Below are 25,226 nucleotides of genomic sequence, written 5' to 3' on the forward strand. Positions count from 1 at the left end.
TCGTAACATGTTAAATATTTTAAATTCAGCCATGATGTTAAACAGAATGAATTGGAATTTCTTTTTTTTTTTTTTTTTTTTTTGAGATGGAGTCTCGCTCTGTCGCCCAGGCTGGAGTGCAGTGGCGCAATCTCGGCTCACTGCATGCTCCGCCTCCCGGGTTCACGCCATTCTCCTGCCTCAGCCTCTCCGAGTAGCTGGGACTACAGGCGCCCGCCACTACGCCCGGCTAATTTTTTTTTTTGTATTTTTAGTAGATACGGGGTTTCACCATGGTCTCGATCTCCTGACCTCGTGATCCGCCCGCCTCGGCCTCCCAAAGGGCTGGGATTACTTACAAGCGCGAGCCACCGCGCCCAGCCATGAATTGGAATTTCTAATGGATTTCGGCAAGAATGATTATATAAGACTTCGAGCCAAAGAGAACCTGGGTGACTGTGTAGGGGTATTAGGCTATGCCCAGCACCACATCTGGTTGTCATTCAGGGGAGCAGCTAGGGCTGGAACTGCTGGGGAGTGAAAACTGCAGTATTCCCTGTTCCCTTGTCTCAGAGCAGAACTGTGGCCTCTATCCAGGTCCAATCCCAGTTTAAAAAAAAAAAAAAATTCCAATGGTCTATTCTTCTTTTGAGCTATATTATTGTAGAGAATACTGACTTGAAAAAGCAAAGTCACTAACTAGAAATAAAATTTGAGCTTGGTGCAGTGGCTTATAACTGTAATCCCAGCACTTTTGGGAGGCCAAGGTGGGAGGATCACTTGAGCTCAGGAGTTCAAGATCAGCCTGGGCAACATGGCAAAATCCTATCTCTACAAAAAATACAAAAATTAGCTGAGTGTGGTGGTGTGCACCTGTAGTCCCAGCTACTTGGGAGGCTGAAGTAGGAGGATGGCTTGAACCCAGGAGGTGGAGGTTGCAGTAAGCTGTGATTGCATCACTGCACTCCAGCCTGGGTGATAGAGCCAGACCCTGTCTCAAAAAATAAAATAAATAAATAAAAATCAAAATAAATAAAATTTGAAAATCTTGGGTATGACTTCTTTCTTGTACCATTCAACATTCTTGATGTTTATTAGGCCAGTCCAAATAATCTATTTCTTGTGTGCCTGTTTATGTCAGTTTTTTGTGACGTGTGGAGAAGTGGAGCTGGGAGTAACCAAATTAGAATGAGGGAAGAGCTGTTTGTGAATGTCCATATGACAAATGACAAAACTGGTTTTCCAAGAGGGACAGAGCATGTTCAAGTTGAACATTGTATCATATATCATAACTGGGCTAGGTTAAGCTATTCAGATATGTATTTATGGATGTAATTTCATTTACTTGACATCCTAGTGTATTGTTGAGAACTTGTATGTTGGTAAATTGATCATCTTAGTTTTGCAAGAGGTTATACTTTTTTTCACTCTAATAAGGAGACTGCAGGAGGTTATACTTTTAGCCTTGTGTTAAATTCTTTGTAAAGAAAATTCCTTTGTGAATTAGAATATAATTTGTAAGTTTATACTGAATTTGGAGTGGAATTCATTGATTTATCATTCAACCTTATGTGGATACGCTGTGTTCATCTTACTAGTGCAGGTTGAGCAAAAGGTGTGTGCTTGAGTTTGTTCCTGTAAAATTTTTTCATGACAGCACCTGCAGAGTGGAAATGTGAAAAAAGATGAGGATCGGCACTTTCTAGAAGTGTTGGTCTAAGTTTTCATTTATTTACTATATGATTTTGAATGCCATCAACTAATATATTTTCAATTATCCCTGAACCTTGTGGCTCAGTTAATGTCAGTAGGAGTTAGAAAAGATCCACGTGGCTGGGAACGGTGGCTCACATCTGTAATCCCAGCACTTTGGGAGGCCGAGATGGGTGGATCACGAAGTCGGGAGTTCGAGACCAGCCTGACCAACATGGTGAAACCCCATCTCTACTAAAAATACAAAAATTAGCCGGGCGTGGTGGCACGCGCCTGTAATCTCAGCTACTCAGGAGACTGAGGCAGCAGAATCGCTTGAACCCAGGAGGTGGAGGTTGCAGTGAGCAGATATCGCATCATCACACTCTAGCCTGGGCAAGAGCGAGTCCCCATCTCAAAAAAAAAGAAAAAAAGGAAGAAAAAAGAAAAAGATCCATGTCTACTTGAGGCCTGGAAAATTGTTGGGAAGTTCCTGTACTTATTAAACCAGATAATGTCCATTCAATGGTGTTTTTATTTTATATTATTTTATTTTGGAGACAGTCTTGCTCTATCATCCAGGCTGGAGTGCAATGGCACCATCATAGCTCACTGCAGCCTCAACCTCCTGGGCTCCAGCCATCCTCCTGCCGCAGCCTCCTGAGTAGCTGGGACTACAGGGGCCTGCCACCACTCTCAGCTAATTTTTTATTTTTTGTAGAGATGGGGTCTCACTGTGTTGCCCAGGATAGTCTTAAACACCTGTTCTAAAGCAATCCTCTTGCCTTAGCCTCCCAAAGTACTGAGATTACAGGCATGAACCATTGCCTGCTCCTGGCCAGCGTTTTTGATTTAAAAGAGAAATACAGGCCGGGTGCAGTGGCTCATGCCTGTAATCCCAGCACTTTGGGAAGCTGAGGTGGGGGGATCACCTGAGGCCGGGAGTTCGAGACCAGCCTGACCAACATAGAGAAACTCCGCGTTTACTAGAAATACAAAATTAGTCAGGCGTGGTGGCACATGCCTGTAATCCTAGCTACTTGGGAGGTTGAGGCAGGAGAATTGCTTGAACCTGGGAGGTGGAGGTTGTGGTAAGCTGAGATCGCGCCATTGCACTCCAGCCTGGGCAATGAGAGCAAAACTTGGTCTCAAAAAAAAGAAAAATATAGGCCGGGTGCAGTGGCTCACGCCTGTAATCCCAGCACTTTGGGAGGCCGAGGTCGTAGATCGCTTGAGCCCAGGAATTCAAGACCAGCTTGGGCAATGGTGAAACCCCATCTCTACCAAAAGTACAAAAATTAGCCAGAAATAGTGGCACAGACCTGTAAAGTCCCAGCTACTCAGGAGGCTGGGGTGAAAGGATCGCTTGAGCCCAGGAGGTCAAGGCTGCAGTGAGCCTTGATTTTGCCACTGTACTCCCAGCCTGGGTGACACAGCGAGACCCTGTGTTAATAAACAAACAAACAAATAAAAGAGAAATACATCTAATAATCTGCATCACTTATTTTTGCTTGAAATATTCAGTGTTAACCCCACCCTTTCCTTTTTCTCTAGGCAAATAAGGGCGAGACTGAAAAATCAAGTCACTCAGTTGAAGGAGCAAGTACCTGGTTTCACACCAGGCCTGGCAATATTACAGGTATTATGATAGTATATTTCCATTAATGTTGTCTTTGCTTGATTTCTCAATATCATTTCAGACTTCTCCCTCTACTTTCCTTTCCTTTTTTTTTATATTGGCTGTTGTGTAATCTCATGCCTTTTCAGTCTCTCTTGGCAGGCTCCTCCTCTTTGGCTCAGCTTCTAAATGTTGGCATATCCTGGCCCTCTGCTCTTCTCTGTGGATACCCTTTCTCTAGGCCAGTGTCTCTTAACCTTTGGTCTTAGTAGGGCCCCTTTAAAATCTTTTTTTTTCTTTAATTTAATGTATTTATTTATTTACTTTTGAGAGACAAGGTCTTACTCTGTTGCCAGGCTGGAATGTAGTAGTGCAGTCATAGCTCACTGTAGCGTTGAACTCCTGGCTTCAAGCAGTCCTCCTGCCTCTGCCTGCCAAAGCATTGGTATTATAGGTGTGAGACACTGTACCTGGCCCCGTTTACACTCTTAAAGATGTAAGACCTCAAGAAGCTATTGTTTATACAGATTTATCCATTAATGTTTACCATATTAGAAATTAGGAAGTTTTGACCGGGAACGGTGGCTCCTGCCTGTAATCCAGCACTTTGGGAGGCCGAGGTGGGCAGATCACCTGAGATCAGGAGTTTGAGACCAGCCTGGCCAACATGGTGGAACCCCATCTTTATTAAAAATACAAAAATTAGCTGGGCGTGGTGGTGGGCACCTGTAATCCCAGCTACTCCGGAGGCTGAGGCAGGAGAATCACTTGAACCTGGGAGGTGGAGGTTGCAGTGAGCCAAGACTGTGCCACTGCACTCCAGCCTGAGCGACAGAGAGAGATTCCGTCTCAAAAAAAAAAAAAAAAAAAAAAAACAGAAATTAGGAAGTTTTAAAAATGTTTATTCATTTAAAAATGCCAATAGTAAGCTCATTTATTATATGTTAACATAAATAACATTTTATGGAACAAAAACTTTTTTAAAAAGAAAATTTAGTGAAAAGAGGGGCATTATTTTATATTTGTGCACACCTCTTTCCTGTATGGCTTAGTAGAAGAGAGCTGGAGTCCTATCTGCCTCTGCATTCAGTCTTTTGCTGTGTGCTGGTTTAATTGAAATATATGGAGAAAATTGGGCTTCATACAGATGTGTAGCCATAAAAGGGAAGAATTTTTTTAATAGTCTTTCCAGGTAATTGTGGGTATTTTTCTTTGATGTTGTACCAGGACTCAGTAAGTAAATTTTAAAAGATTAGTTGCGTAGAATCTGAAACTCTGTCAGTGAACTTTGATACTTTGTTACATCTTCTCAGACTTGCACACTTTGTTACATCAAAATGTTACATTTGGAATGAATATTTACCCCATGCATGGTTTTGTAACATCCTTTGTTCTTCATTTGGAAAATAATAGTTCCCGGAATTATGCAGATCTTCCAAATGTTAACATTTCATTATGCAATATGAAAGAATTGGAATCATTAATATCACCAACAAGCTCATCAGAGAAGTTTTCAAGTATTGAGAAGCTGTCAAGCTCACAGGCGTGGATAAAAAATTTTAATTTTCACCCAAAAACTCACATTTTATCATTGGCAACAAATACAATTAATTGTGTCCCTTGAAATACCAGTTTCACTTTATTCATTTTTGAGAAAATATTTATCAAATACTCAAGCCTGAATAATCATTGCTTGTCAGTTGTTATTTCAAGTAGGTGTTTCATATAAAAATGCATCTGTTTCAGCTAACAAGGCAAAAAAGCACAAGTGCAGCCTGGACAACAAAGTGAGACTCCATCTCTACAAAAAAATTAAAAAATGAGCCAGGAGTGGTAGTATAGACCTGTGGTCCCAACTACATGAGAGGGAGACAGGAGATCACTTGAGCCCAGGAAGTCGAGGCTGCAGGGAGTTGTGTTCATGCCACTGTACTCCAGCTTGGGTGACAGTGAGACCCTGTCTCAAAAAAAAAAAAAAAGCACAAATACTTCAGTAACAACCACAACCACTGTACTTCTGTATATAGCAGAAGTGCATTATGAGTGCTTCCCAATTCCTTACATAGACTATTAAAAACACATGCACTCAAGAGTTGAGGTTTATTTATATATATATTTTTTTACTTTTTTGAGACAGAGTTTTACTGTTTACTCAGTGCAGTGGCACAATCTTGGTTCACTGCAACCTTCATCTCCTAGGCTCAAGTGATCCACTCAGCCTCCAGAGTAGTTGGGATTACAGGCATGCGCCACCATGCCTATTTTTTTTTTGAGACGGAGTCTTGCTCTGTCGCCCAGGCTGGAGTGCAGTGGCGTAATCTTGGCTTACTGCAGCCTCCGCTCCCAGGTTCATGCAATTCTCCTGCCTCAGCCTCCTGAGTAGCTGGGATTACAGGCACCTGCCATCACACCCTGCTAATTTTTTTTTTTTTTGAAACAGAATCTCGCTCTATCCCCCAGGCTGGAATGTAGTGACATAATCTCAGCTCACTGCAACCTTTGCCTCATGGGTTCAAGTGATTCTCATGCCTCAGCCTCCCGAGTAGCTGGGATTACAGGTACCATGCCCAGCTAATTTTTGTAATTTTAGTAGAGAGAGGGTTTCACCATTTTGGCCAGGCTGGTCTCGAACTCTTGACCTCAGGTGATCCACCTGCCTCAGCCTCCCAAAGTGCTGAGATTACAGGCGTGAGCCACTGCGCCCAGCCTTAATTTTTTGTATTTTTTTGTAGAGATTTTTTTTGCCTTGTTGCCCTAGCTGGTCTTGAACTCTGGGACCCAAAGTGATCCTCCCATCTTAGCCTCCCAAAGTGCTGGGATTACAGGCATGAGCCACTGTGCCAGTCCTTAATTTTTTTTTTTTTTTTTTTTTTGAGACGGAGTCTTGCTCTGTCCCCCAGGCTGGAGTGCAGTGGCGCGATCTCGGCTCACTGCAAGCTCCGCCTCCCGGGTTCATGCCATTCTCCTGCCTCAGCCTCCCGAGTAGCTGGGACTACAGGCGCCCGCCAACACGCCTGGCTAATTTTTTGTATTTTTAGTAGAGACGGGGTTTCACCATGTTAGCCAGGATGGTCTCGATCTCCTGACCTCGTGATCCGCCCGCCTTGGCCTCCCAAAGTGCTGGGATTACAGGCTTCAGCCACCGCGCCCGGCCGCCAGTCCTTAATTTTTTGTATTTTTTTGTAGAGATGGTTTTTTGCCTTGTTGCCCAGGCTAGTCTCGAACTCCTGGGCTCAAAGTGATCCTCCCGCCTTGGCCTCCCAAAGTACTGGGATTACATGCATGAGCCACTGTGCTTGGCCAAGTTGAAGTTTAAGAAAATTAATAATGTGTATTTCTTCATCAAGGGCAGTCCTAGTGAAACTGGCATTTAGTTTTATTGAGAGTGTGTGGTAGTGAAGGATACCATGACAACTAGTCCATAGCCATTGTCTTGATTTGTGCTGGTTCACTAGTAGTCTTACACACCATTGCTTTTGCACCATCGGTACAGATGTTAACACAATGAAAAAGGCAAACAACATTGTAGTGATGTTGTTATGAAACTAGTCTGTCCCTCATAAATCTTTGAAAAGGTCTTGGGGTCCCTCAAGAGTGTGTGGGCCACATTATCAGAACCATTATTTTAGGCAGTTTCATCTATCAGGCCAGTGACTTCTAAATCTAGATTTCTTCTGAGCTCCAGGCTCTTGGTCTGGGACACCACTGGTTTCCTTCCCACCTTCGAGTCTCCTTTGCTTGTTGTTACTCATCACCCTAATACCTAAACCATTTGAATGCCTTGGGGCTCACCCTTGAGATCTCTTCTCCGTCTTATTCTTTCCCTAAGTAACCTCACCCAGTCCCATAGCTTCATGAGGGAATGCTTCCAAATTTAGGTCTCTATCCAGAGTTTCTTCCCTGAGCTCCAGATTCACCCAGTAGCGAGATATTCAATAAATATTTTTATAGACAAATGTATGAAGGAATGTTTGCAATCTTGATTTGGATGACAGGAAACTCAGGGCTTTCATTTGAAATTCCTGCCAGAGTTTCACCCAAGTTGGATATAGTCTCCTTCCAAATCTCTTTATTTGTATGTCTCTAATATATCATTTAATCCCTTGCTAAGTTTCTATCCCTTGTTCATCAAGAATGTCAAGGTGGGCATGGTGCAGTGGCTCATGCCTATAATCTCAGCACTTTGGGAGGCTAAGGCGGGTAGATCACTTAAGGTCAGGAGTTTGAGACTAGCCTGGCCAATATGGTGAGAACTCATCTCTACTCAAAATACAAAAATTAGCCAGGTGTGGTGGTGCACACCTGTGATCACAGCTACTCAGGAGGCTGAGGCAGGAGAATCGCTTGAACCCGGGGGACGGAGGTTGCAGTGAGCTGAGATTGTGCCACTGCACTCCAGCCTAAGACTCCGTCTCAATTAAAAAAAAAAAAAAAAAAGTCAAAGTGAATAGTACTTAAATATTCCCCTCTCCTCTGCTGTTTGTCTAGGAGGGCTTAGCTGAGAAGAAAAGCACAGAAGGCCTGTCACTCTCTGCCTGGCATGTTCTCTGCTGTGGTGGATTTTCCCTTTTTTGCAAATTACTAAGAATCAAAAGTATATGTTGTGGGTGTATACTGGTACATTTGGTGGCTGGTTATTTCTTGGCTTATTTTTGCAAATTGTTTGTTGTAGAAAGAGTAAATGTCATAGGCAAGAAGTATACCCTTTTTAAAGCAATATTGGGGGTGTCTTTTTTTCTCCATTTTAAAAACTGACTTCCAACCTTGTTTTTTAAATTTATTGATTACAAATGTTTTTATTACATAAACACTGTTCTGCAGCTCGTCTCCTATGTCCTTGCTGATAAAACAGTGGTAGAATCTTTTAATTTTGTACTTTAGCACCAGAGTCAACAGCTTTCTGTGATACAAGGTTTATATAATATGTTGTAATCACATCTCCCTGCCTCAGACTTCTAGTCTTTTTCACTCTGGTGCTGGCACCACCATCTTCCCACATTCCCTGAGCTAGAAGCCTGAGGGCCGTCTCCTTAGGAGTTCTCTTCCTCACTCCCTGCATCCAGTTAGGGGCTATTGTCCTATTGATTGTGCCTCTCATCAACTCTTGGAATCTGTTGCCCCCCCTTGATTCCTATTTCTCCCAAACCTGGGGCCACTATAGTTACCTACTTAATGATTTGGGGGTTCTATCTATATACCTCCTGTCTGTCCTCCTGACTGCAATTGCAGCCCTTGTTAAAATGCAAGTCTGATCACAATCTATCCAGCCACATTCACTCTCCATCCTTTACCAGAGTGATAGTACAAGTTGAGTATCCCTTATCTGAAATGCTTGGGACGAGAGTGTTTTAGATTTTGGAATCTGTATATACGTAGGGATGAGATCCAATTCTAAAGCAAAATTTATTTATGTTTCATTATATACCTTATACTTGTAGACTGAAGGTAATTATATATATATGTGTGTGTGTATGTGTGTGTGTATATATATATATATATTAGTATTTTGTTTGTTTGTTTTTGAGACAGAGTTTTGCTCTTGTCGCCCAGGCTGGAGTGCAATGGCACAATCTTGGCGCACTGCAACCTCCACCTTCTGGGTTCAAGTGATTCTCCTGCCTCAGCCTCCTGAGTAGCTGGGATTACAGGTGTATTCCACCACGACTGGCTAATTTTTGTATTTTTAGTTGAGATGAGGTTTCACCATGTTGGCCAGGCTGGTCTCAAACTCCTGACCTCAGGTGATCTGCCTGCCTCGGCCTCTCAAAGTGCTAGGATTACGGACATAAGCCACTGCTCCCGGCCAATTTTATACATTTTAAATAATATTTTGCATGAAATGCACTTTTAACTGTGTTTTGACTGTAAGCCATCACATGAGGCCAGGTGTGGAATTTTCTACTTTTGGCGTTGTCAGTGCTCAGAGTTTCTGATTCTGGAGCATTTTTTATTTGTGTGTGTGTTTTTTTTTTTTTGAGACAGGGTCTCACTCTGTTGTCCAGGCTGGAGTGCAGGGGTGTGATCACAGTTCATTGCAGCCTGGATCTCCCAGGCTCAAGCTATCCTCCCATCTCAGCCTCCTGAGTAGCTGGGACTACAGGCATCCAGCTAATTTTAGTATTTGAGACAGAGTTTCTCCATATTGCCCAGGCTAGTCTCAAACTGAATTCAAGTGATCCTCCTGCCTTGGCCTCCCAAAGTGCCGAGTCACCGCACCTGACCGATTTTGGATTTTTGAGTTAGGGATCTTCAACCTATACTACTTATATGGAGTGTCTAGAATAATTCAAATTATTTGTTTATATTTCTAATTGTTCTATGTTTTATACTACCCTACGAGGTAGGAGATATCCCCTTATAGCCATAGTAACTCATGCTCAAAGATCTTGTGTAGCTTGCCCGAAGCCAGTCAGGAAGGGACTGAGTCTGGGAAATGAACACAGATCTGTCTCCAAAACCCATTTGTTCTTCCCCTTTGTTTTTCTAATTCCTTAGCAATGCATTCAAGAACATTCATGATATGGCCCAAGTATATATTTAAAAGTTGAGTTTTCATTTTTTTTTTTAATAAAATGGATGAGTAACTTCCCAAATAACTGAATATTTATAGGAAATTAAGACTTGACTTTTCATTATAAGAGATACTAATGGGCTAGGCATGGTGGCTCATGCCTGTAATCCCACCACTTTAGGAGGCCAAGGCGAGTGGATTGCTTGAGCCCAGGAGTTCGAGACCAGCCTGGGCAACACAGAGAGACTTTGTCTCCAAAAAAATACAAAAATTAGCTGGTTGTGGTGGTGCTTGCCTGTAGTCCCCCCTACTGGGGAGGCTGAGGTGGGAGGATTGCTCAAGCCCGGGAGGTTGAGGCTGCAGTGAGCTGTAATCATGTCACTGCACTCCAGCCTGGGTGACAGAGCAAGACTTGGTCTCAAAAAAAAAAAAGTTTGTGCTAAGGTGATAGAAATACAGCCTCAGCCTCAGCCCCATAGCCTCATTAGTATCTCTCGCTCTCTCTCTTTTTTTTTTTTCTGAGTCAGAATCTTGTTCTCTCATGCAGGCTGGAATGCAGTGATGTGATATCTGCTCACTGCAACCTCTGCCCTCCCCCATCCCCCAGGGGATCCTCCCACCTTAGCCTCCCAAGTGAGCTGCGACTACAGGCACGCCACCATGCCCAGCTAATTTTTATATTTTTTGTAGAGATGGGGTTTCGATATGTTGCCCAGGCTGGTCTCTAACTCCTGGGCTCAAGCAATCCACTCACCTTGGCCTCCCAAAGTGCTGGGAGTATAGGCATGAGCCACCACACCTGGCCATAAAACTGATTTTTAACAGTATTCGGGAACTATTCAGAGTGCTTTATGTATAGTAACTCATTCAGTCCTCACAAAATACATGGACAGAATACAGTTAATAAACTCAACTAGCCTGTATCTTCATAAGGTTTCTGAAACAGAAGGAAAAATGAACCAGTAGACCAATACCCAAGATACCTTACGGTGTAGAACACAGATTCGTAAACTGTGGCCCATATCCAAATGTTGCCCAGTTTATAAAGAGTTAAAAAAGCAATAGCAGCAGCTGCTGTGACACGGTATGTGTCCCACAAAGCCTAAAATATATACCGTCCGCCCCTCTACAGAAACAGTTTGCAGACTCCTGGTATAAAAAAAGTGTCCCTAACCTGTTCTGGAATAGGATCTTTTTTGGATGATGTAGTACTCAGCCACCTTCAAGGAAGAAATCAGCATTCTTTTTTTTTTTGAGATGGAGTTTCACTCTTGTTACCCAGGCTGGAGTGCAATGGCATGATCTTGGCTCACTGCAACCTCTGCCTCCTGGGTTCAAGGGATTCTTCTGCCTCAGCTTCCCAAGTAGCTGGGATTACAGGTGCACACCATCATGCCTGGCTAATATTTGTATTTTTATTATAGATGGGGTTTCACCGTCTTGACCAGGCTAGTCTCAACTCCTGACCTTAGGTGATCCGCCGGCCTTGGCCTCCCAAAGTGCTGGGATTACAGGCGTGAGCCACCACACACAGCCAGAATACATGTTCTTTAAATATTCTTTTTGCATCTAGTCTATCAATGGTTCTATAACCACTTTCCCCTATAAAATGCGTATACTGGCCAAGTGTGGTGGCTCACACCTACCTAGCACTTTGGCAGGCTGAGGCAGGAGGATTGCTTAAGCCCAGGTGTTTGAGACCAGCCTGGGCAATAGAGAAACCCCATTTCTACAAAAAATACAAAAATTGGTTGTTTGTGGCAGCGTGTACTTGTAGTCCCAGCTTCTTGGGAAGCTGAGGTGGGAGGATTGCTTGAGCCTAGGAGTTGCAGACTGCAGTGAGCCATGATCATGCTACTGTACTCTAGGCTGGGTGGCAGAGTAAGACCCTGTCTCAAAAATAATAAATAAATAAAACCTATACTAAGAGTGACTCTTTGAATTGGCTTTTAGATGTCTTTTCCAATAAAACTGACAGATGCTCATAACTATAACTATTAAGTTTTCTTTCTGGAACTGGTTGTAGTTTTAGTGTTTTAGACAAACTCCTTCAGAAATATTCAGGCCGAAAACAGTTACATGTAAAGGAACAACAACAGCGAGAGACTTCAGACTTCTCCTGTGTGACATTAGATGCCAAAGACAACATCTCTGAAGGAAAATGCTGTTACTCCAAATCAGGCAAGGCCAGTCAAGTACAAGGGACAGCAGAAAAATATTTTCAGTTATACAGACTTAGAAACATGTCCACCTACCTTTGCTGGAAAAGTGACTTATAGTTACATTTCACTTACCTGAAACATGAATGAAGATAAATTCTAGAACAGAGAAGTTGTGGCTTCCTTACTGGCTGCAAGTGATAAAACAATTTAATCTCAGAGTTAAGACTAAATAACTATTGGTAGGTATAAATATGAATGAAATTGTAAAAAAAAATATACTTTTGTATTTAGAACCACCTCCTTTCTTACTTTGATCTAAAAATTCCGGAATGTATCAAATCTGGTAACTGAACCAGTGAGGGTTGGGTGGTGGGGCAAAGAACATACATAGAAAGTGACCAAAGAGGAAACATGAGAGGCACTAAAAGTCTAGGGAAGCCCCTACGAGAAGCATCTAATGTACTTAGATACAAGTAACCCATTAAAAAAAAAAGTAGAATTCCCCTCAAAGGACTCTTCTGGCTCTTGCAATTCAAATTAGCACCACAAAACTGAGAACTGTCTGTATAAGGGACAACTGAAGCTAAGATTCAGGCCATGTCCTGAGATCTGAGGGGAGCGTCCAGTAATAGCACCAATATGACAAGGTCAGAAAATCCTCTGTTACAAAAGCCGGCTTCTTTCTTTGCCATGGTCCTGTTAAAAGGAGCTATGCTTCAGTTATCTTTGATATGAAGGGACCACCACCTTTCCCTCTGTGATACCCTCTGCAATTTTGGGAGAAACACAACTTATGGTAGCATGTATCAACCTTGAGAAGGAGAAATACCAACCACTGGAGCATGAAAAAATATTAGTACAATAAAATTTTACAAATAAATGGTTATAATGATAAACTATATGTTCATGGTCAAAGAAACGGAGGAAACATAGTGAGGCACAGCATGGTGGTTCAAAGGATTTGGCCTCTGCACTACAAGTTTCTCCCTGTCTCTCTCTTTTTTTAAGAGACAAGGTCTCTCTCTGTTGCCCAGGCTGCCCAGGCATAGTACCATGACTCACTGTGCACTGGTGCAATCATGGCAAAACTCTTGATCTCAAGTAATCCTCCCACCTTGGCCTCCCGAGTGCTGGGACTACAGGTGTGCACCACCACGCCTGGCTAACTTTTTGTAAAGATGGGGGTCTCGCTATGTTGCCCAGGCTGGTCTTGAACTCCTGGGCTCAAATGATCCTCCTCCCTTGGCCTCCCAAAGTGCAGGGATTACAGACCTAAGTTGCTGCACCTGGCCTCCTCTCTGTGTTGGGGTCAGCAGATTGCCCTTTGTCTTGCCTGGCTGTTTATTCTGTGTAAACTAGAGTGAGATCCTTCCACCCTCCTTTCTATTCTCTGTGTGGCGGGGCCAGGGAGCTTTCCATTGCCCCTGGGGGTGGGGGAGAGGGTGTGGAATGTGCCCTCTGGGTGCTGCTGCCTCTCAGGCATTTTTCTTGCCTGATGAGTTTCTCAGCCCTCTATACTCTGTTTTTCTGGTATGGCAGCAGAAATCCCACCTGTTTCTGGTAGGCCTGCAGCATCCTTGCTTAGTTTCCAGTGCAGATGCAGATATCCTCTATTTTCTGTTTGGGGTTTGGCAGTGGGAACCAGGTGGGCCTTGTTTAGGGGAGGGGCTGTAACACCATCTGTGTTCACATAATCCCTCCTGCCCCCACAGCCTCCCTATACTCCTGTAAAAGTTCTCTGCAACAAGAGTCGCATGATTAAACATTTCTTTTATTAAAACTAAAATTGTAGAAGCTTTTCTGTGCACTTTGCCTTTCCCTAATCATCTGATTTGCATGCATTTATTATTCTAGGTTGGCAACAGAGATGATTCCAATCTTTATATAAATGTGAAGCTGAAGGCTGCTGAAGAGGTAACGCCAGAAGAGCTGTGCCATCACCCTCCCCAACCTCCACCTGGGTCCTATCGGTTACCCCTTGCCCTTTTTGGTCCTCCCTGTGAAAACTTTTATCACCCACAGGAGACATTAGTTTATCTATTTTGCAAGTCAGAAATGGGTGGGTTAGATCTGTGGCCTCTGGTTTGCCCTTGAGTTTTTGTTTTCTCATTAATGATTTTCTTCCCTCTGGTTTGCCCTTGAGTTTTTGTTTTCTCGTTAATGATTTTCTTTCCAAAGAGCAGGATGTCAATTCAGAAAAGTGACAAGTCTCAATCATTTTAGGAGATTTATTTGCCAAAATTAAGGACACACCTGGGAGACAGGTCTATGCCTTTCTCCGAAGATGATTTTGAGTTCTCCAAATTTAAAGAGGAAAGGGTGGGTTATTGAGAAATACACAATTTTCATGTAAGAGGTGGGTAGGGAAAAATAGTCATTCATGACCTTGTCTGGCTTAGTGAATCTGCATTTTTTACATAAGATGACAGATGGCCAGACGCGGTGGCTCACGCCTGTAATCCCAGCACTTTGGGAGGCAGAGACAGGTGGATCACCTGAGGTCGGGAGTTTGAGACCAGCCTAAGAAACATGGAGAAACCCCATCTCTACTAAAAATACAAAAAATTAGCCAGGCATGGTGGCGCATGCCTGTAATCCCAGCTACTCTGGAGGCTGAGGCAGGAGAATTGCTTGAACCTGGGAGGCGAAGGTTGTGGTGAGCCGAGATTGTGCCATTGCACTCCAGCCTGGGCAATAAGAGTGAAACTCCATCCAAAAAAGAAAGACGATACAGACAAGTGGGGCAGAGGAAAAATGCAGGCAATCTGCATTTTACATAAGATAACATAGACAGAATTGGGCAGGGGAAAAATCAGATATACATTTGTGTCTGGTGGGCTGGGGGGATTTACATTGCCATGGTGAAATTTTAACAGAAACATCGTAAAGATCTTGCAGCTCACTACGAATTTCCTTGTGGGCAAAATATGGGGGAGGCATGTAGCTTTTCATCTTGTAACATCTTATTTAGGAACCAAAATGGGGAGGCAGATTTGCATGACCCAGTTCCCAGCTTAGCTTTTCCCTTTGACTTAATGAATTTGGGGTCCCAAGATTTAATTTCCTTTCTCAAGGAATAGCAAGCATAACATTGCTGAAGAGCAGTGGTAGCAATTAACAAGTGAATGATGAATGGGTTGAAGTGAGGGACTCATTCTTCAGAACATATAAGGGTGAAATGATGACCAACACCTTGTTTGTTAGTCATGTCTGTAAAAAAAATGGTTCAATATCTCAAGTCGTCTTGCCATTTACCTGCTTTTAATGTCCATTTTGCAGATTGGGATCAAAGCCACTCACATCAAGTTACCAAGAACAACCACAGAATCTGAGGTGAGCTTTTGTGAGTTGATTGTGAAGAGGGAAGGTGAAGTGGTTTCCTCTCTGGTTTTGATTTAGGGGGCTTTGGGGACTGACACATTTAGCCAAGACCTCCAGGTGTTTGTTTTGTTTTTGTTTTTGTTTTTTTTTTTGAGACACAGTTTTGCTCTTGTCGCCCAGACTGGAGAGCAATGATGCAATCTCAACTCCCTGCAACCTCCGCCTTCCGGGTTCAAGCAATTCTCCTGCCTCAGCCTCCCGAGTAGCTGGGATTACAGTTGCCCACCGCCTTGCCCGGCTAATTTTTATATTTTTAATAGAGACGGGATTTCACCACGTTGGCCAGGCTGGTCTCGAACTCCTGACCTTAGGTGATTTACCCGCCTTGGCCTCCCAAAGTGCTGGGATTACAGGCATGAGCCACCACGCTTGGCACCTCCAGGTATTCCTTCTTCACAGACTCTCACAGAGGAGATGGTGCAGGGATGAACATTTGGTACTCAAAGTGTGACTGCAGTACTGTTTGCTTCCAAATCATCTGTTGTGTTTATTAAAACTGATCTTTGGAGCTGGGCACGGTGGCTCATGCCTGTAATCCCAGCACTTTGGGAGGCCGAGGTGGGCGGATCACCTGAGGTTGGGAGTTCGAGACCAGCTTGGCCAACATGGAGAAACCCTGTCTCTACTAAAAAATACAAAATTTGCCAGGCGTGCTGGCGCATGCCTGTAATCCCAGCTACTCGGGAGGCTGAGGGAAGAGAATCACTTGAACCCAGGAGGCAGAGGTTGCGGTGAGCCGAGATCACGCCATTGCACTGCAACCTGGGCACAAAGAGCAAAACTCCGTCTCAAAAAAAAAATAGGTAAAACTGATCCTTGGCCTGTAATTATCTGCATTCTAAAAACCAAATATGTATTCCTTTTATATGAGGTTCAGGAATAGGCAGAACAAATCAGCAGTGATTAAAGTCAGAACTGTGGTTGCCTGTAGGTGCGAGATTAATGCTAAAGGTGTAGGAGGATAAAGCAACTTCCTTGAGGTTATGGCAATGTTCCATATATGCGCTGTCCAGTATGGGAGCCACTAGCCCCATGAGGCTATTTGAATTTAATTAAAATGAAATAAAATTAAAAATTCACTTCCTTGGTTGTACTAGCCACTTTGCAAGGGTTCAGTAGCTGCTATTGTATTATAAGGTGCAAATTATAGAAAATTTCTGCCATCGCAGAAAAGATGATTGGACATTGCTACTCTACATCTTGATTTGGATGATTGTAACATGGGTATTATTGCTGTAATAAGTTATTAGGGTTCTTAGCTCTTTTTATTTTACTGTATTGTATTTTTAGAGACAGGGTCTCACTTGTTGCCTCAGCTGCAGCACAGTGGTGTGGTCATAGCTCATTGTAGCCTCAACCTCCTAAGCTCAAGTGATCCTCCCACCTCAGCGTCTTGAGCAGCTGGGACTATAGGCATGATTTATTTTATTTTATTTATTTTATTTTATTTTTTATTTTATTTTATTTCATAGATAGAGTTTTACTCTTGTCGCCCAGGCTAGAGTGCAGTGGTGCAATCTTGGCTCACTGCAACCTCCACCTCCTGGGTTCAAGCGATTGTCATGCCTCAGCCTCCTGAGTAGCTGTGACTACAGGCATGTGCCACCACACCCAGCTAATTTTTGTATTTTTAGTTGCCCATATTGCCTAGGCTGGTCTCAAACTCCTGACCTCAAGTGATCTGCCCACCCAAGCCTCCCAAAGTGCTGGGATTACAGGCGTGAGCCACTGCGCCTGTCCCCCGCGCCCCCCTTTTTTTTTTTTTGAGACAGAGTCTTGCTCTGTTGCCCAGGCTGGAGTGCAGTGGTACGATCTCAGCTCACTGCAACCTCCGCTTCCTGGGTTCAAGCGATTCTTATGCCTCAGCCTCCTGAGAGGCTGAGATTACAGGCACGTGACACCACACCCAGCTTATTTTTATATTTTTGTAGAGACAGGATTTCACCATGTTGGCCAGGCTGGTTTCAAACTCCTGGCTTCAAGTGATCCAGTAGCTGCTATTGTATTGTAAGGTACAAATTATAGAAAATAATTTTCTATATTTTGGGAGGCCTGCCTTGGCCTCCCAAAGTGCTGGGATGACAGGTGTGAGCCACCGCACCCAGCCCTAATTTTTTTTTTTTTTTTTGAGATGGAGTTTCACTATTGTTGCCCAGGCCGGAGTGCAATGGCGCAATCTCAGCTCACCGCTGGAGTGCAGTGGCACTATCTCAGCACACTGCAACCTCCGCCTCCTGGGTTCAAGCAATTCTCCTGCCTCAGCCTCCCGAGCAGCTGGGATTACAGGCATGCACCATCACGCCTGGCTAATTTTGTATTTTTAGTAGAGACAGGGTTTCACTATGTTGGCCAAGCTGGTCTCAAACTCCCAACCTCAGGTGATCCACCAACCTCAGCCTCCCAAAGTGCTGGCATTAGAGGCGTGAACCACCGCACCCAGCCCCCGGCCCTAATTTTTAAAAAATTTATGTAGATATCACATTTCACTGTGTTGCCCAGGCTGGTCTTGAACTCCTGGGTTCAAGTAATCCTCCTGACTTGGCCTCCCAAAGTGCTGGGATTACAGGCATGAGCCACCTCGCCCAGCCACTTAGCTCTTTTATTTGATGGACTTCTTACCAGACACCTAGGGGATGCATTCTATGTTAAAGTACAGGTGCTCTCAGGATTCAAGGGGAAGGTACATTCTGAAAGGACTATAATTAAAGTGTTGGGAGAAAATAGGGCAACCTAAATTTTGCCTTAGAAAGTGTTTCTTCCTACCTTTTGATTTCTATGTGATATACAAATTATATATGGTATTACTTTTAGGTGATCAAGTACATTACATCTTTGAATGAAGACTCTACTGTACACGGGTTCTTAGTGCAGCTACCTTTAGATTCAGAGAATTCCATTAACACTGAAGAAGTGATCAATGCTATTGCACCCGAGAAGGATGTGGATGGGTAAGTGTGGCTTGGCTTCCTATGTCTCATTGCATGCTTTCATTTATAATATGTTTCGATTTGGGGAATACAGCATAAATGTTTCTAAAGAGTAAAGACATCTAATTGCCTTTATTTCCTTCTTATTTCCATCACTTTTTTTAGATTGACTAGCATCAATGCTGGGAAACTTGCTAGAGGTGACCTCAATGACTGTTTCATTCCTTGTACGCCTAAGGGATGCTTGGAACTCATCAAAGAGGCAGGTAAAAACAACAAACCAAACAACAAGAAAGCACCATTTCCTGAATCCTGGTCTTGACATGTGGTGGCATAGAGGAGGTACATTGTGGGCCATAAATAAATGGATTTGATTGGCAGAAGGGCCTGTCTACTAAGGATGTTACCTAAATTTTCTCTCAATTTTCTCAGCAACTCTATGAAGTAGGTACTGTTATTGTTCAACTGCTAAGAAAATAGGCTCAGGCCAGGCACGGCAGCTCATGCCTGTAATCCCAGCACTTCGGGAGGCTGAAGAGGGCTGAGATCACCTGAGGTCATGAATTCGAGACCAGCCTGGTCAACATGGTGAAACCCTGTCTCTACTAAAAATACAAAAAAATTATCCAGGCAGGGTGGCGTGCACCTGTACTCCCAGCTATTCAGGAGGCAGAGGTGGGAGGATTGCTTGAACCCGGGAGGCGGAGGTTGCAGTGAGCCGAGATCACCCCACTGCACTCCAGCCTGGGCAACAGAGTGAGACCCTGTCTCTAAAACAAACAAACAAACAAACAAACAAACAAACAAAACCAGCTCAGAGAGAGCAAGTAACTTGTCTGGGAGGCAACGGAACCAAGATTTGAATTCAGAGAGTTACCTGAGTTCAAAGCAACTTATTTTTTGCGAAAAAATAACCTATACGGTAATAAAAATTTGGATAGTTTAAAAGGATATGAAGTGAAAAGTCCCACCACTCCCCACCCCCAAAATGGGCACTGAATCTCCACAGTAGTTCCAGGACTCGACAGATGGCTGGAAATGGGTCTCCTGCACAGTTGGCCATATTGTCCCGTTACTAGTTAGCACCTTGCTATTTTAATTTCATTATGAATACTTTTAGCAGAGGTTATTTTTTTACAGGGAAATGGGTCCTGGTAAAAAGAAGTAGGTCAGAAGTTTCAAGTGGAAAGTTTTGGCCAGCATAAATGAAAATTTTCTGTGGTTGGCAAGAGAAGGTCAAGCCATAAGCTTTGACAGTTCATTTCTACAATTAAATGTATATTCTTCAGCATATTTAGCAAACATTGTAGTGCCTTGCTTAAAAAAAAAAAATCCCACGAGGACAGCACCTGAAGGCCTCTCACTGCCTCTTATTGACAGTGATGCTACCATTTGCCTTGATGCAGTTTTTTTTTTTTTTTTTTGAGACGGAGTCTCGCTTTGTCGCCCAGGCTGGAGTGCAGTGGCGCAATCTCGGCTCACTGCAAGCTCCGCCTCCCGGGTTCACGCCATTCTCCTGCCTCAGCCTCTCCGAGTAGCTGGGACTACAGGCGCCCGCCACCACGCCCGGCTAATTTTTTGTATTTTTAGTAAAGACGGGGTTTCACCGTGGTCTCGATCTCCTGACCTCATGATCCGCCTGCCTTGGCCTCCCAAAGTGCTGGGATTACAAGTGTGAGCCACCGCGCCCGGCCTCCTGATGCAGTTTTAACTCTTCTGCTGAATCCTAAAAAGTATAGAAAGTTACCTTTTAAAACTTTGAGGTCTTTACTTCTAGATGTTCATGATGTTAACATTATTATGAGTTTATCTTTCTCTGAAAAAAATGATTTTGTGCGAGAAGCACAATTTAAACCCTTGCTGCTTTGAGCAAGGGTCCACTGCCCTCAGCCTTGACTGCCCTGAGGATTCTGATGAAGTTGTCAACTTCTCTCTGCTTTCTTCTTTGTGGACAGCTCATTTTCGGGCTCCACTTTGTGGCCACAAACACCTACAGCCTGGTTCCATCCTCATGCCTAACAGTCATGGGATTGGATCTTATCAGCTGAGGGAAGAAATATGGTCCCCTGTCCACTACTGGGTACTCACTCAGGCTGTCTTTAGTAGAGTATGAGTCAGCCCTGAAAAGGACATTGGTATATTGCCAGAAAAATGGATGCTGTGATAGCAAAAAGAAAGCTTTGCTGCCACAGTTCAATTTCCCCTTTATCACTTCCCTGCAAGTAACCCTATGGCTCAGGCCCTAAGCCAAAAGAGAAATTTGGGTGGGGAACTGTATAAACAAACTTACCAAAGTTGGAAGGAATTACCCATACTAATCTAATTTCCTATACATCTCTCCAACCTGTTACATACACCCTATTTGTTTTAACTGTTTTTCCCATGTAATTTAATCTGATGTCTTCTTCTGTATGTCTGATTAGCTGTATGTCAGGGTTTCTTTTTTCTTTGAGTGTAGGTTTTCTTCCCACTCCCCTATGACTCAATGAATGATCTTGGCTTAAGCCACTCCCAAAAACCCACAGCAAGAAGGACACAAGTACAAGTCCCAATTTATAGCTGAAACCCTAGAGGTGAGAATATTATTGCCAAAGAAGGAATGTTTTTAGGAAGGTTTCTGTTTGATGTTAAGAACCTGTTTTTGTGCACTTATTCTAAATTCTCCACGTGGCATGTGAAGGAGGGCGCCTTCTATCCTCCAACTCTGATGCAGGCTGGCTTTTCTTTCAGGGGTGCCCATTGCCGGAAGGCATGCTGTGGTGGTCGGGCGCAGTAAAATAGTTGGGGCCCCAATGCATGACTTGCTTCTGTGGAACAATGCCACAGTGACCACCTGCCACTCCAAGACTACCAATCTGGATGAGGAGGTAGGGTGTCCAGAGGAGAGGTAAAGGTGTTACGGTGGGGAGGGTGGGTGTTCTCTTCACACACTAAGTGCCAGAGGCTGCCATGTCCTTTACACACATAACCTCATTTAACCCCATCATCTCATTTTTACAGGATGAAAAAACAAATTCAAATTAAAGGCTGAGTGGGGTGGCTCACACCTGTAGTCCCAACACTTTGGGAGGCTGAGGCAGGAGGACTGTTTGAGCCCAAGAGTTTTTGAGACCAGCCTGGGCAACATAGTGAGACACTTTCTCTGCAAAAAAAATTAAAAATTAGCCAGATGGGGTGGGCACATGCCTGTAGTCCCAGCTACTCGGGAGGTTGAGGCAAGAGGATTGCTTGAGCCCCAGGAGGTGGAGGCTGCAGTAAGCCGTGATCACACCACTGCACTCCAGCCTGGGCTACAGAGCAAGACCCCGTCTCAAAAAAAAAAAAAAAAAACCATAAAATTAAAAGCATGCTCAAGTTTATACAGAGTTTGTTCTGTGTACTTTCTCTCTTCCTTTTTCTTTTTTATTTATTTTTTTTTTGAGATGGAGTTTCACTCTTGTTGCCCAGGCTGGAGTGCAATGGTGCAATCTCAGCTCACCACAACCTCTGCCTCCTGGTTCAAGTGATTCTCCTGCCTCAGCCTCCCAAGTAGCTGGGATTACAGGCATGTGCCACCACGCCTGGCTAATTTTGTATTTTTAGTAGAGACAGGGTTTCTCCATGTTAGTCAGGCCGGTCTCGAACTCCTGACCTCAGGTGATCCACCTGTCTCGGCCTCCCAAAGTACTGGGATTACAGGCATGAGCCACCACGCTCAGCCTTTGTCTTTTTTCTTTAGAGACAGGGTCTTGCTCTGTTGTTTAGGCTAGAGTGCAGTGGCAGTCCATCAGAGCCCACTGCAGCTTTGAACTCCTAGGCTTGAGTGATCCTCCTGCATCAACCTTCTGAGTAGCTGGGACTACAGGCATGTGCCACCATGCCTGGCTAATTTTTAAGCTTTTTGTAGCGACAAGGGTCTCACTGTGTTGCCCAGGCTGGACTCAAACTCCTGGACTCAAGCGATCCTCCTGGTTCACCTTCCTAAAGTGCTAGGATTACAGGCGTGACCCAACATGCCTGGCCTCTCACCAAGTACTTTCTACCCTAATCTGCTTCGTGGTGGACAGGGATTAGCAGTACAGACACTCAGATTGACCTCTGGCAGCCAGATCCCATGTGTGTAAAAGTGGTGGCTTCAGAGTGGAGGTGCTCCAGAGGCAGTCGTGGGCAGTAGTCTGCTAACATCTATGGCAGCTTGTTCTGGATCCCTGCATCAGATTCCTGAGCCCAAGAATGAGCACACACACGTGCCTGTTGACAGTGCAGTCTCTTAAATGTGGGGAGAGAGCAGGAGAGAGGCCTAGTACCTTCTCTTTTAATCCTCCCAAAGTAGTGCTCTACATTCTGTAGGAGAAGGAACAGTGTCTGGACATTAACACACAGGGCCCCAAGCCTGTTTGCCCCTCTGCCTTGCAGGTTGACACTGATTTCCCTATTGGGTAAAATGGCTGGTGAAAGGGAACTCTTTGGCATGTGTAGAAATGAGCACGGCATGTGAAAGGCTATCAGAAACAGTGTGTGGCTTACATTTGAGGCCTTAACCCAATATCTTACGAAATAGCTTACAACAGTTAAGAATTTAATATAAAGCTCAGGGATGTCTTTTTCATTTCTGGATTTTTTTTTTTGGTGTGTATTTCATTATTTCATTTCTGATGTCCAAATCCCCTACCCCTAGGTAAATAAAGGTGACATCCTGGTGGTTGCAACTGGTCAGCCTGAAATGGTTAAAGGGGAGTGGATCAAACCTGGGGCAATAGTCATCGACTGTGGAATCAATTATGTCCCAGGTGAGTGTTGCTGGAGGAGTAAGGTGGCTGCTGGTGTTGAGGATGGTATCTAGGTCATCAAAAGAAGCCTGAGAGAGAAAGTTATATCATTTTAGGCTTGTAGTACTAAGGTTTAGAGAGACTGACTAGCCCAAGGGTGCACAGAGTTAGTAGATAGAAGAGTTGCCACTTGCAAGCAGGTCTGCCTGGTGCCAGAGCCTGTGATTTTCATCCTGTGCTGTACAGCTTCCAAGATGATTTTGTCCAGGGAGAAAGTGAGAGGGAGGGCAGGAGGGATATATCAGTTTATCTTCATGTAGAGATCACCCTTTATTTTAGCAAAGTTTATAGATGGATTTAAAATACAGTATAATTATTGCAAAGTGCTATGAGAGTCCAGAAGAGGGACTCATTCTGCCAAGAGGAGGGCTTTACAAAGAAGATATTTGACCTGGGTTTTTTTCTAGGCTGAGAAGATAAATCTAGCCTTTTAATCATGTCCAAAACTGTACTTGGCATCCTCATCCCCAAGTTACCCCTTACTCCCGTCTTTTGATTAGTATCACCATTCTTCCTTTCCGCAGGTCTGAAGCCTTTTAGTTTCCCTCCCAAGCATTCCCTATATTGGATCAGTCTCTAAATATTAGGAATTGTTTTCTCTCTCCTCTGTTCTCAGTGTCACCACTCAGTGTTACCTTCTCAGCTGATGGGCTGTGATAACTTCCTTGTAGATGTCCCTCCCTCCAGCTGCTTCCCACTCAGATCTATCCCCATGCTCTCGCCTTGCCATGTTCACCTTCTGGCATGGACATTTGGGCCTCTTCCTTCTTACTTGCCAGACTCCTTAGCCTCACACTAATTTCAGTGACCTCTGCAGCCTGTGATCTCACTTGCGCATGGTGAATACCTGTCTTCAACTTGTAAAGTGGACCACTTTCCCTTCCCTGCACATGCCTCGTTTGTCCTTTGTAGTTCCCTTACCTGCATTCTTAGTGGAGTGGGCTACTCTTTCAAACAGAAAACTTCACAGAACAATAGGGCAAAACTTGTATACGTCCTCATAGATTCAAGAAAGGAACAATCTTTAACTGAGCAACTATTGTGTATCAAGCACAATGCTAGGCCTTGGGCTACACAACTGAATAAGGTTCAACTTCACCTTCACCTTCAGCTGCTTCCTCCCCATCTCCTCTCTGTCATGTCTGTTATTCCTTCCAAACCTTGTTTGATTTCCCCTTATCAAGGGATGATCTTTCTTTCTCTCCCTCCCTCCTCTCCCATAGAACATGTGTATTGTATCTTTTATTGCATGTGTCTCATGTGTGGCGTCCTGTGCTCTCCTGCCTAGATAGCTCCTCAAGGGCAGTGGTCACTGTGGCGCCACATCCAGCTTCCTGCCACCTGACCACTGGCACTCATATCTGTTGAATTGTTGAAGGGAGTTATAGCTAGAAGTCTTTTTTCTCCCTTCCCGTCTCAAGTTTCAGATGTAGATGCTGAGCTGCCAGGAACATTAGTCACTGTCAAGCCTTCACCGTTTTTAACCTCCCTCCCACTCTCCCTACCGTGCTTTTAAGACAGTAGCTCATAATTGATCACTCATTTTCTTGTAGTGTAATTATCTAACAGGCGATAAAGAAATTGCTCTCCTACAACTCCTCACTTTGAATACTTGCGATATGACATTCAAGCTCAGTCTTTTTAAAACCTCACATCTTCTGTATCATATTTCTGCTTCTAGCATTTTTTTTTTTTTTGGATTACATGTGAGAAACGGAGAAGAAAAACCTGGGTGGCGATCTTGAGTCTTGCAGATAGGTAGGAGATGTTGACTTAAACATGAAACTTGCCATCCTTTTCACATTGATTCCTTACATAGAAAATAAAATATGAATAAAATCAAAGCAGTATCTTCCCTCCTGGTCAACAGTGTTTTTACTGATCTTGGGCATATAGGCAAATGAATGCTGATAAAGCTGGATGTTACTGTGTTCCCCAAAGGATGGCAGAATCACTCAGTTACAGACCAGCAAATGGGCTGCAGGACCTAAAGACTGATATTTGCAAATGTTCACTTTAGAAGCAACATTTTCTACCACTGAGCTACTTCTTGGTTTATATTTTGATTATTTAAATAGTTTGCATGGTCCACTCAGGGATAACATTGTAAGTCACTTGCCAAATTAAGAATGAATCAAGGTGTGTGTA

At 43.8% G+C, this 25,226-nt stretch overlaps 1 protein-coding gene across 2 annotated transcripts in view; it reads left to right on the forward strand.

Annotated features, from left to right (window-relative positions):
• Window positions 1-25,226, forward strand: part of MTHFD1 (methylenetetrahydrofolate dehydrogenase, cyclohydrolase and formyltetrahydrofolate synthetase 1) — a 72,666-nt gene that overhangs the window by 9,821 nt on the left and 37,619 nt on the right. For both annotated transcript variants that reach the window (XM_030812050.1, XM_030812054.1), the window contains exons 2-8: window positions 3,226-3,310; window positions 13,817-13,876; window positions 15,242-15,295; window positions 18,155-18,291; window positions 18,436-18,536; window positions 21,001-21,137; window positions 22,928-23,039. In XM_030812050.1, the coding sequence (XP_030667910.1) occupies window positions 3,226-3,310; window positions 13,817-13,876; window positions 15,242-15,295; window positions 18,155-18,291; window positions 18,436-18,536; window positions 21,001-21,137; window positions 22,928-23,039 (686 nt within the window). The remainder of the gene's footprint in view (window positions 1-3,225; window positions 3,311-13,816; window positions 13,877-15,241; window positions 15,296-18,154; window positions 18,292-18,435; window positions 18,537-21,000; window positions 21,138-22,927; window positions 23,040-25,226) is intronic.

The sequence above is a fragment of the Nomascus leucogenys genome, chromosome 1a (genome assembly GCF_006542625.1).
Source record: "Nomascus leucogenys isolate Asia chromosome 1a, Asia_NLE_v1, whole genome shotgun sequence".
In the NCBI taxonomy this organism is placed as follows: domain Eukaryota; kingdom Metazoa; phylum Chordata; class Mammalia; order Primates; family Hylobatidae; genus Nomascus; species Nomascus leucogenys.